We start from the raw sequence: 11880 nt of genomic DNA on the forward strand, positions 1-11880 counted from the left end.
TACTCACGGATACTCTCAGAAACTTAAAGACACTTAAAGATGCTGTCAGATACTCACACATACTCACAAATACTCACGGATACTCTTAGAAACTTACAGATGCTGTCAGATACTCACAAATACTGTCAGAAACATATGGATACTCTCAGGTACAAATGCTCACAAATACTCTCAGTTATATGTTATATTATATTGTATTATATTATACTATGTTACATTATATTATGTTATAATACGTTACATTATGTTATATTATTTTATGTTATGTTGTGTTATGTTATGCTACATATACTCTATACATATACTTCTATAACTAGCATCGGTTAAACTTTTTCATGATCCCCCTTTTTCAGGTAACCCAGCAGTAAACCGTTCTTCTAACAGGCGTGACCGTGAGTTGCGTGTTGTGTCTCTGTGAGGTCTCAGGTGTGGGTCAGGTCTTCCTCTCCGCTGCTCGTTTATGCACTGCAGCAAAGGCTGCTCTGCGGATCGAGTAGGCTGTTTGACGGCGCGTGCGTGATGATGATGATGCGCGTGACGCCACGGGCAGAGGCAGATCAGCGGAGCGGCAGACGGGACCCGGGCTGAGGCAGCAGCAGCATCCGCAGCAGCAGTGGCGCCACAAAGCGACTCTCCGCGGCTCTCTCCGGGATCTGGCATGCTTCGGCTCGGCGGCAGGATGTGCGCGCTCTCGGCCCTGCTCTCCGTGCTCCTCGCTGGACTTGCTGCAGCGTCCTCCGATCTGTTTGACGACCAGCTGGGCGACATCAATTACTGCAAGAAGCAGTGCGCGCTCACCATCAGAAACAAAAGCCCCGCTAAAGTAAGTTGTCCCCGGCAGGCTCCATCCCGCTGCGGCGCGCAGCGCAGACTAACGGGGGAGCCAGAGCTCACGATAACCCGCAGTGAACGTGTTTAGGTCCGCGCGAGGGCCTCAGGGACGCTTCGGCGCACTTAGGCCGAAAATGGATGCAGCTGATTTCTGTGTGCATCTTAAAGGCCAGTCGAGACGTGAACTGCGTCAGTGACCCACTCGGATCCGCTGTTTGTAGACAGGTTTACGCAGACAAGGCCAGACGGAGGGCGGCAGGCTGAGACCGTGAGGTTTGTGAGTTTCCGTGGATTACAGATTTTATATCTCGGGTGTTTGTCTCCCCCCTCCCCCCCTTCTCCTCCTCTGCTGCCTTCAGGTGTGGTTCAGACACCCTGCAGGGCGGCAAAGGGTAGAGCTGCAAACACCCGGTTTGAAATCTGCGATCCAAAGCTCTGCGTCCATCACACAGAACAGCGACTCCAGACACGCTGTGTACGCATTCACCTTCGCGCTTTGGGATAAACAGCCTTTCCCCTCCCTCCGAATCAGCGCGGAAACGCAGTAAAGATGATGAAAAGCTCAAGGCTGTAATAAACTGGCCAAAAACCTTTTTTGTCTCGTCTATTCCCAGCGAGGCCACCAGAGGACGCTGTTTCTTTATTTGCATCAAGAGTGTGGTGAGAGGAGGATGCAGCAATGTGCATCCTCCTCTCACCACATCAGTATCCTGCAAAATTTTCATGGAGCTCGCTTATTACCATCAGCTTTCTCTGGCAGCATCTAAACGCGTCTTATAAACTGTTTATGTCAGGCCATAATATTACAGCTGCACCGTGTCATTACGAATGCCATGACCCATCTATGTCACAGCTCCTAACAAGGTTATCTGGAGTTTATCCAAGACTATAGGAGACATCTCTAATTTTGAACCCCCCCTTCTGTCTGTTTGACTGCTAGGACTCCATAATGAACGCCTGTCACCGTGGCTGTCGCCTCTACTCCATCTGCCAGTTTGTCAATGGCAATGCTGGCTTTAATACCAGCAGGGAGGAGTGTCAGGGAGGTGAGTCAGTGTGTCAAGCTGTCCATTGGGCTGTTAGCTTGACTATCTATCTATCTATCTATCTATCTATCTATCTATCTATCTATCTATCTATCTATCTATCTATCTATCTATCTATCTATCTATCTATCTATCTATCTATCTATCTATCTATCTATCTATCTATCTATCTATCTATCTATCTATTTTCTTCAATGTTAATTGTAAATCAGATTGAAAAAAGAAAGAAAATCCTGAAGAGAGGTCACGAGGGTCAAAATCCATACGAAGCACAATGGCTCTTTTATCTCGAATTTGGTGTTTTTGTAGTCGTTGGAAAAGACAGGACTGGATTTGAAAATAAAATCTGGAGAGCAACATCAAAGCTCTGGTAAACACTGCGGTGTTTTCTGAAAGCTGGCAGGCTCGTTTTTGTCAGGGTGGGGGGTTTCAGGCTGTTCTCCCTGTTTGAACTGCGGTATTGAAAATCAATGATGTGATTTGCTGTCCAGACAGCAGATACCCCGGTTCCTCCTGCTTCAGTAACAGCATTGTGGAGCAAGTCGTCTCGGTTGTGTCCGTTCTTTCTGCCCTCACCTGTTTTATTTCTTCTCTGCTGACTTCCCTTTTGTGCTCATTCTTTCTTTTCTCGCTCCTTCATCTGCGCTGTCAACCTGCTTTTGCTCTTTTCCTTTTTTATATATTCTGTCATACTTCACTACTGCGCCCTCTCTCTCTCTCTACAGCATGCCAGGAGGCATATATTAAGCTGCTGGAGCAGGAGGCCTGCAGCACCGGCTGTGCCAGCCAGCCTTCCGAACCCGAGATCAAGAGAAGGAAGGTGAGAAAGAGCACTTTGCGCTCAAAGGGTGCACCCAGACACACACAACTTATAGGTGTCGGTTTAAACTTGGCACAAGTGTGTACACAGGAGACCACCCTCACTGCCATCCTGCTCTTTCTCCTGCAGCTGAAGGCCATGACTCTCCGCCCAAAGCCGCCCTCTGTGATGGAGGCCGTGTCCAGCTGGTGCAATGACATTGTCAGCTCCGCCCAGAGTTTCATTTCCTCCACCTGGACCTTCTACCTGCAGGCTGACGACGGCAAGGTTGTGGTTTTCCAGGTAGGACCAGCTGGCACTGGGAGACAGGGAACACCATAGAGCAGGGATGTCAAACTCATTTTACACTGTGGGCCACATACAGCTTTGATATGTTAGCCGAACCAGTGAAACTCCAATTTCTGTCAGTGTAAACAAGTTTAACTCCACAGTGAGATACCTTAATGTAAGACAGAGAAGCAATTTCATCAGAAATGCTGACGACTCTTAGGGCTTAAACTGTAAAGACGTAAATGTGTTTAATATGTAATTTAATTACCTCGGTGCATTGTGAGTGGCCACAGGGGGAGCTCTTCATCAGCAGGAGAAGCTGTAAACTTGTGAAAACACCAAAATTTATGTCCTTCACATAAATTCACAAAGCCAACCAATTAGGCCAGATTGATGTCTTCGCTGGGTCGATTCAGGCCCCCGGACCTAATGTTGGACACGCCTTCCATAAGCTGTATATAAAAGAATGATGTAAGGAGATAACTGCGGGTTGGATCTGACTGCAGTAGCAATGCAGGAAAATGTTCACTGAGGTCATTGATCCCACGGCAGCCACACGCGTCATCACTGGCTGGCTGTTAGGAACGTTTGTTTTACTTTTCAGTTATGCCCTGAATGTGTCACCTGTAAATAAAAACAGCAGTGTGAGCATTTACGCCGCTTTTCTTACCCCGCATTCAAAATTAAGACAAACCACCAAAAAGATGGAATCCTGTTTTTTGCTTCGGTCAGATCTTCAGTCTGTTCTACAAATTTCACACCACGTGACTGGAAAGACAGAATATTTTAATTTGCATGTACACAGTATCTGCACAGTATATTCAGGATATATTCGTTCATGCAGGGTCTGTTGCCTACCGGTGTTGGAAAAATATAAAATGACTACTTACAGCGATTTTACGCCTCATATGTTTTTAATTGGAGGTTAAGGCAAGCCAGCGAGCCCTTATAGATTACTGGATGAGCTCATCTCTGCTTCCTTCCCGTTAGAACTGTGAAATGTATCCTCTGGTATACACTGTGTACAGCCTGGGCCACAGCTCATTTTAGAGTCAGTGCATCTGTGAAGGTTGAGTGAACAAGGGCACACAGCGGGGTGGAGGAAAGGTGGCTGAATTCAGAGAGCTGGGTGGGTTTTTTTTCCCCCTCACTGCACTTTAATTGTTTATAAATTTCCTTTTAAATGATGTCACTTCCCCTCGCTGCCATGCATATTTGATGACCAGCTGTTGAGCTCACCTCATGATGGAAACTCACTGCAAGATTAAACAGAACAGACTACGCCGAAGAACAGTGAAAAAGTGAAAGTGCTTCTTCCGCTGTGGTGCTGATGCAGACTTTTCTGCATTGACAGCTGAGGTCATGTGTGTCTGGTGACCTTGGCTGACTTGGAAAAAACCTCTCCATTATCCATCGCCGTGCGTCTTTAGATGCAGAGTGGAAAAAAGATTCAGCATTTGTCGCGTTTTCTGTTTTTGAAAAGAGTAAATTCAGATGTTAGTGTATCTTTTTTTGTTAAAGCCAACACAGTAAACCACCTCTACATTAAAGCTAAAATAAGATTGGGTCTGTTTAACCACCGACTGCCCAGACAGATCCTCCAAAATCAAAAACCATCTCTCCCAAGTGTTTTCCCGTTTGTATAAGTGACTTCAATGGCAGTTAAAGCTACATAATTAAAGGCTTCTGTGGGAAATGATAGTATTTATGCACTCTAACGCATACACAAAGGCTTCTGTGTAACACAGAGCTGTCTGTTATGCTGAAATTCATTATTAGGTATAAAAATGTGTGTGCACGCTGGGCTGTAATTCTCAACCTCATATATGGCGATGGAGCAAGCGCAGAATATGAAATTACCGACATTTCTTTTGGACTCGGTGATGGATGTTTGCTCTTTATGGCAGCGACACGCAGACTGGAGCAGCAGGGGGAAACCAGCAGGCTCCGAGAGGCAGTGAGAAAACTATCAGGCCTGTGTTTAGTGGGCAGCTGGCGAACCGCCACCAACTCGACAGATTGACTCCCCGAGTGTTGAAACAACAGAAAAAGTCGGGCTAAGGATCGGGACAGCAGAAAGGAGGGGGGAATAAACCGCTGTTGCCTGAAATAAAAATGACATGGCTGTCCATTACAGGCTGACTGTATACAGAGAGCTTTGCCTGACACCATGCTGCGAGGATAATAATATGAGCAAGCATCATAAAAACAAGCAGGCGGCTCACAGGAACCAGACAGTATACGATTCTTAGTTATTCCTACTGAAGGGAAAAACAAACTTGTAATTTTAAAGAAAGACTTGCAAAGCAGCCCTCTTTATCCCTTCTCAACACCACCTTGTTGTTTTGACAGTTCAGCCCTCGATGAGGTGGCGGGAGAAGAGCGTTTGAAACAAAATGGATCGATTAAGCGCCTCTTCCAGCTGAGCCGTGGTTTTTGTTAACAAACAAATTGAACTCTGTGTGCGGTGAATAAATACTGACATAAACACGGACACAAGCGACACGTGTGCTGGATGCAGAGCTGCTGCAGGGAGCAAGGGTGTGGATGACAATCACAGTTTAACTTGGATCCCTTCTTGATGTTGATTGATCAGGACTGTGAGATGGAATGGGGGAGGTGTACATGTTTTTTTTCCTTCAAAAGGGTAGCACAATAGTCCCCCCCCGTATGCATATGTTAGTGCATGTTTCCTGCATAGGCACGGTGAAATACTCTTGACCACAGAACAGGAAGGCTCGAAATCTGAGGTACACCCTGGACAGGGGACGATAAACATCCACACACGCTCTCAGATCCACAGCTACGACCAGTTTATCTGACAAACACGTCGTGGAGGACACCCCCACAAGCGAAGCGAGAACATGCGCGGAAGAGGGAGTGTTTGCCCGGGGCACCAAACAGGCTAGGACCGCCACTGAAAATGAGTGAGAATAAACTCAGTTTCCAGAGTGACTTGCAGCGCGTCAGCAGTCCTTTGCTGCTCTGGTCATGTGACTGAAATCACTCACTAAGTTAGCAGATCACTCATTTCCAAAACAAAGTAAAGAATAAAGTGAAAGTGATCCTCGATTATAGTGTCCGACACAGCAAGAGGTTTCAGATCCCGTCGAGTGTCCGAATGGATGAATAATGGGGAAGAAGACACTCCACGGGGATGTGTTGTGCTGTTAGTAGGCCTGTGAGAGTGTGCTGTTGCTGAGGCCAGCAATAGTATCGTTACAACTGACTACAGCTGCTGTTTAGAGTGGAGGGAGGGTCAGCAGTAGGGAGGCAAAATCCTCTTTTAATGAGTTCTCCAGGGGAACCGAAAACATCGCGCACGTAATGAAACACACAACAGTGCAAATGGCAACAGCAGGCTCTATGTGGGTTTAAAAAGATGTTTTTCAGAGATGGTGTCCCACTAAAAGGAGCTTTAGTGAACTTATTTCAGTGTCTGAGAGAAAAGGAAACTGAGCATGCTTGAAAAAACGAATTCTAATGACGGCGTTGGTTTCACACGACGTTAAATGCTGAAGTACGAATAAATGAACTTTTACTGAACAGAGGAGAAAGATTCAGAGTCCGGAAAGACTCTGTCGTTATACTGAGAAACTCACGGGGAGCGTTTGTAGGCTGTACCCTCACAGACGGCTCTTAAAGGGCTGAAATGTCCTTGAATACAAGTTTGAATCATCCTTCCAGCTCCAGGGCTGTCTGTGGGTAAGAATCTCAAATCTTTGTATGAAGGAGAGAAAAGAGAAGCAGGTGTTTTGTGTCCAAAGTCAGAATTTCCGCAAAGATTAACTGAATGTTAAAGGTTTTCACTATAATCGTGACCTTAAGGTGACGTAGGATCACCTGGATGCCTTCTGTGGGGTTTCTATGTGTTTGCTCTGACTTTTCTCATCGCTTAGGAGCTCCTCTGATGCTGTTCTCCTCTCCTCAGAGCCAGCCAGAGATGGAGTACTCTCTGCCCGAGCTGCAGGCTCCTCGATCCAGCGTGGCAGACAAACCCTGGCCTCAGGTCCACTCTCACACCCAGAGGCCCCACGGTTAGACCAAAATGCTCCGCACATCCATGCTTCTGCAATATCCCACCATTTGTTGTTTCAGCTAGAACTGATGTCCACTTTTTTAACTGTGTGTCAGGTGCGAGGGGACACGGGGAGAAGGGAACTCCCAAAGCTGCAGCGAAAGGGAAACACGCCGTCCAGCACCCGGAGGACCTCGCATCTGAGCACGACTTCCTCGGCTGCATGTCCAGGTGACACTGTGGAAAATCACCAATTAAATGATTTAAGCAGGGCGTTTATCATAAATTTAAATTGCTTTTACACAAGCGTTCCTTGGAGCCTGCATGAAAATGAACCTAAAGACACTTGAAACCTGTTTGATGAAGCTAATCTAGCACAGCTAACAGAGCTGCAGTATCGCGCAGTGTTTGGCAGTGGACACATTTAACTCCCCGACCTTACACTGACGTCCTAACTGACAAAGACAGCTGAACAGATGAAGTTCATCCTGTTTGCAAAACTCATAAAACGCCATTTATAACCACAGAGAATCAAATAAAGTGATTCTTTCACTAAACGAGTTTCAACATGCAGAAAAATACCTCTCTGATTCTTTGACTTTGAACTTTAATTGCATTAACAAGATGCTATTTAAGTCTATGCAACATCTGCAGCGCATTTATGTATAATTTGGCGATCTTCTCGGTCTTTCTGGCCCACCTCATTCTAACGCCCTCCCCTGCTCCCCCGCTTCCTTCTGCAGACGTTCTGGCCTTCCACGGTGGATTTTAGCTGCTTGTCTCTTCCTGTCTATCATGGTCATGCTGTGGCTCAGCTGTGCCAGCCTCGTTACCGCACCGGAGCAGCACATCAAGACACAGGTACACATTTGGAAAAGAAATGAATCAACATTAAATCTTGAATTCTGCTCTGCCTGGGTGGGCAGTGCACCTGTGTTTTCTAATCTCGGAGCTCCTTAAGGACACCTTTAAAGTAACACAAACCAAACAACAGCCCACTTCTGTCTGAGTCTGGATTTCATTCCAGGAAGGCGGCATAAACATTGCTTTGATATCTGATTCTTATCAGCATTTCCCATCCACAGCAGCTAGCATGTCTTCTCCCGGTCTTCCCTTTCTGCTCATCCAATCCATTAGTCGTTAGTGAGGCGCACTTCATCTGCAGCCTGTCACAGCCTTAAAACATGCTACCAGGCTGGATCATCACAAGCATGTTTTGTGCACTCCGGTGTCTCACTTTGCTTTGTTACTGAACATATCTCAGCCACACATACAAGTTTTATTTGATTTATTTATCTGTTGATAGTTTACACAAGTTGTAATTATGAGTAAATAAAAGCTGCTGTGTATGCAAACATGCTGTGAATGCACTGGAGGACGTACATCGTGACGAGTTCTTCAGTCTTCTCAGAAAGCTTTAAAGAAAAGGGAATGTTTCAAACATTAGATAATCGCAGCATTACCAACTTAGACTTTGAAGAATTTTTTATATATTTGACTCTGATAAACTGGGAATACACAGATGTGTGTTTGTCAGGTCTCACATTTTTGTCCTGGATCCTCAAAACGCCTGCGGTAAAAATCCATGAAAAACAAAGCAAAACAGGATACAGGTAGAAATCTCCTCTTTCCATCGCTGAAGCTGTCGGCTACTGTCAAACCTCAGACGTGTGCCTTCTCTTCCCTTTAGAAAAAGGAGCTTTTAAATCACAGCAGTACACAAACGCTTTCCTAGAACTGTCAGTTTATCCACGCCATATGGTATTATGTGCCTTTAAAAAAAAAAATAATAAATTCTTTGTATCTTTTTAGCTGAGTATCAACGGAGATAAAGAGTTTCTGGAAAACGCCCACAAGGTCAACCCGTACCACCTGAGTCCCGTCATCGCCGTCACCGTAAAGCAATCGGAGGAGAGCCAGGAAGCCGGGCCGCTGCCGGTGAAGGTCGACTTGAACAAAACGTGCGTTTAGGATGGAGAGCGGCTGTCTCGCTTCAGCGGGTGACTAAACTCTGAGGCTCGTCAGAGAAGAGGGGTGGGGTGAAAGAAACACATTACGATGCTTACTCCATCAGCAGAATTTTAAAGAAACATATTCTTAAGAGCATGGCACCCTCCATCTTTTAAAGTGATCTCACACAAACATCTAGCTCGTGTCAGTCAGTTGGGTTTTTTTCTGTGTCAGCTCCACCTGTCATGCATTTCATTACTTTGTACAATCCAGGTTTCGTCAAGCGAGGTCGTTCCCTAATGGTTAGCCCGCTCATTGCTTATTGATGAGTCTCGTCTCCGAGCCACGCGCGAGACAAGCAGAGAGGACAGACCGCAGCCGAGAGCGCTCGTGTCATTCGTCAAGTGTGGACAAGAAGACAAACGCGGAGCTTCATCTTAGATTCAATTTCCCTCGTTCTCAGAGAGTTTGGATTAATTAGTGGCTTGCTCACAGCAAAGAGGGAGAAACAGCTCTGAGAGGAAAGGAAGATGAATGAAAGGTGAGCGAAACACTCTGAGAGTAATCCCTCGCAGTTTATGATCCGTTTACTCAGTCAGCACCGTGATCTGTGCAGAAATGGCCTCGAAATTGAGATTCGCGTCTCGGCAGCGTGAAACGGTTCTCAGGTGAGTGACCCTCGCCGGGTTCAGAGGTACAAAAACAGCACGTCGGCGTCTCTCGTCGCCTCAGACCCGTGTGTTTTCTGGATCTTTGTCTTTTCACACAGCTCGAATTAAATCTTAAACCGGACGCCGTCTTTAAAAATGAGCAAAAATCGACCTTAATTTATTTTCTCCTCGTTATATTCCGAGTCATCAAAGTGAGTTACCCGTTAGTGTTTTTGCAGTACCATGTACAGTTCAGTCATCATGCAAATGTAATTAGTCTGTATGTAAACTACTGTAACATCAGCTAGAGAGAGACACACACACAAAGACAGATCACACCTGTTGCTATATTATTAATAATGCTATTGTTATTATTATGATGATAATTATTCTGTTATTGCTCTTCTATCACTTCAAGACTTCATAGCTGTTATATGTGCTTTCTAATAGCTGACTATTTTGTATGTCCTAGGAGCACATACTGATGGATTCCCTCTGTAACAGTGTGTAATGCAAAGCTTTTAACACAGACCTTTGTTATTGAGCACAGTCGCAGTCTTAGAAAAGATTTTCTGTTTTCCTCTCAGTGCTTTAGATGTCCTGTAGCGCTCTCTTTTAATCCAGGCTATGTAGACAAAAAAGCGTGCATGCAAGTGATTCTTTGATAGTTTATCTTAACCGCTCGCCACTACGGCACAACTCTACTGTAGACTTGTGATTTTTTTGTGTTCATATTACTGTAAACCTTGAATAGAATGCGTAATAACGAATGACAATATCCTCATGATATACAGGAAGGACTCTTAATAATAATTTTTTAAAAAGCCATCCGATCGATATCTGTGCCGGAGGTATGCCGCAAGGAACGTGAAGATGGATTTCAAACTGTATTGTTTCCTTTTTACTGGTCTGTTAATTTTCAATGAAACGATACAACATGATGAAATAAAGTGTTTTCATGGTAAGCGTGATTTTTTTCATTCCTATAGAAAACCTCAGACAAAGCGCGCACTCGTGCGTGCTTGTGTCAGCGTGTGTGTGAAGCTCGTAAAGACAGAAATAATATCAGGCTTAACGGTAGCATGGAGAGCAGAAGATTAATGGCAAATGGTCCGGTACTTATATAACGCTACACTGAAATCACATTCATACAGTGCTTTATTCTAAGCCTTTAAGCACTTTCTAACCGTGACGCCGCACACGCAGTCCAGTGGGTGCTCTGGGGACCATTAGGGCTTCAACGTGCAGACTGGAGGAGCCGGGGATCGAACCACCAACCGTCCAACCTCCTCTAACTTCCGAGCCACAGCCGGACACACTACACAGATTATTTCAGAAGCACCCAAACACAGTAAATGAGCACATGAACGTCACTCACATGTGTCGCTGCTGAACATGTCCCCCAGCCTGAACAGAGCGGGTCCCATGGTGCGGGCGAAAAGGTCATCAGGCTGAAATGTTGTTATTCACTTTTATACGGCCAAGACAGGCAGCCCACCTGAATTCATTATTCAGTCACACTAATAACATTTTTAAATAAGCTTTAAAATGCTTAAAGCTTATTTAGCTTATAAGCTAAATTAATCTAGTAAATAATTTGTTTTCAGTTTCCAACAAACAGGAAAATTAATTGACTAATCATTTTGCTATTTTGTCATTAGTTTGTTTAATATCAAATAATTATTTTTGAAATGTATATATTTTTAATAGTGTATAATATCATAAGAGTCGATAACAACTATGTTAAATTATGACTTTTAACTTTTCGTGTATTATTTATTTTTATGTTAGAGTTGTTTTATAATATATATTTTTACTGATCAGTGAGCCCATTCTCAGCCCCAGTGTGTAAAAACCACACTCACCATACAGCAGTCATTATTTCCACCTGCCTAATATTGCTGCCTCCACTAGTCTCCAGCTGTGGTGCTGTGGTGTCAGCTGTGAGGTGAAGCCTCCGTGGATCCAACTTGTTTGTCCAGCACATCCCACAGATGCTCGACTGGACTGAATGTGAAGGATGTCAACACCTCAAAGTCGATTTTGTGCTCCTCAATCAATCCGGAACCATTTTTGCTTTCAGTGCATTATCCTGCCAAAAGAGACCACAGCCATCGGGGAGCACCGTTTCCATGAAAGTTTGAGCGATAGCAGCTCATCTACCAGGTAGGACCACCCGGGCCGGCCTTCGCTCCAGTGAGCCTTGGCCGCCCATGACCCTGTCTCTGGGTCGCCGCTGTTCTTTCCTTGGACCTTTTAATAGACACTGACCGCTGCAGACCGAGAACACCCCAC

The 11880-nt window shown here is 45.1% G+C and overlaps 1 protein-coding gene and 1 long non-coding RNA gene across 2 annotated transcripts; one reads left to right on the forward strand and one right to left on the reverse strand.

Moving 5' to 3' along the window:
* The first annotated feature begins 537 nt into the window (after positions 1–537).
* On the forward strand, positions 538–10550 carry tmem59l (transmembrane protein 59-like). Its single transcript, XM_026159476.2, has 8 exons — positions 538–823; positions 1772–1877; positions 2603–2697; positions 2827–2979; positions 6899–7004; positions 7102–7216; positions 7729–7846; positions 8798–10550. The coding sequence occupies exons 1-8, from the start codon at positions 659–661 to the stop codon at positions 8954–8956; spliced, it is 1017 nt and encodes a 338-aa protein (XP_026015261.2). The 5' UTR covers positions 538–658; the 3' UTR covers positions 8957–10550.
* Positions 8259–8798, reverse strand: LOC145424211 (uncharacterized). The gene is made up of 2 exons (XR_013905197.1): positions 8530–8798; positions 8259–8400 (listed from the first exon to the last, which is right to left on the reverse strand). It is a non-coding gene; the product is annotated as an uncharacterized LOC145424211 (long non-coding RNA).
* Positions 10551–11880: the final 1330 nt, after the last annotated feature.

The sequence above is a fragment of the Astatotilapia calliptera genome, chromosome 23 (assembly GCF_964374335.1).
Source record: "Astatotilapia calliptera chromosome 23, fAstCal68.1, whole genome shotgun sequence".
In the NCBI taxonomy this organism is placed as follows: domain Eukaryota; kingdom Metazoa; phylum Chordata; class Actinopteri; order Cichliformes; family Cichlidae; genus Astatotilapia; species Astatotilapia calliptera.

What these genes read in the sequence shown, in the direction of transcription:
- tmem59l (XM_026159476.2), top strand. Translation starts at nt 659, where the DNA reads ATGCTTCGGCTCGGCGGCAGGATGTGCGCGCTCTCGGCCCTGCTCTCC. An exon ending in CAGGGAGGAGTGTCAGGGAG is followed by an intron (nt 1,878 to 2,602) that starts GTGAGTCAGTGT and finishes CTCTCTCTACAG; the next exon opens with CATGCCAGGAGGCATATATT. An exon ending in AGCAGCACATCAAGACACAG is followed by an intron (nt 7,847 to 8,797) that starts GTACACATTTGG and finishes GTATCTTTTTAG; the next exon opens with CTGAGTATCAACGGAGATAA.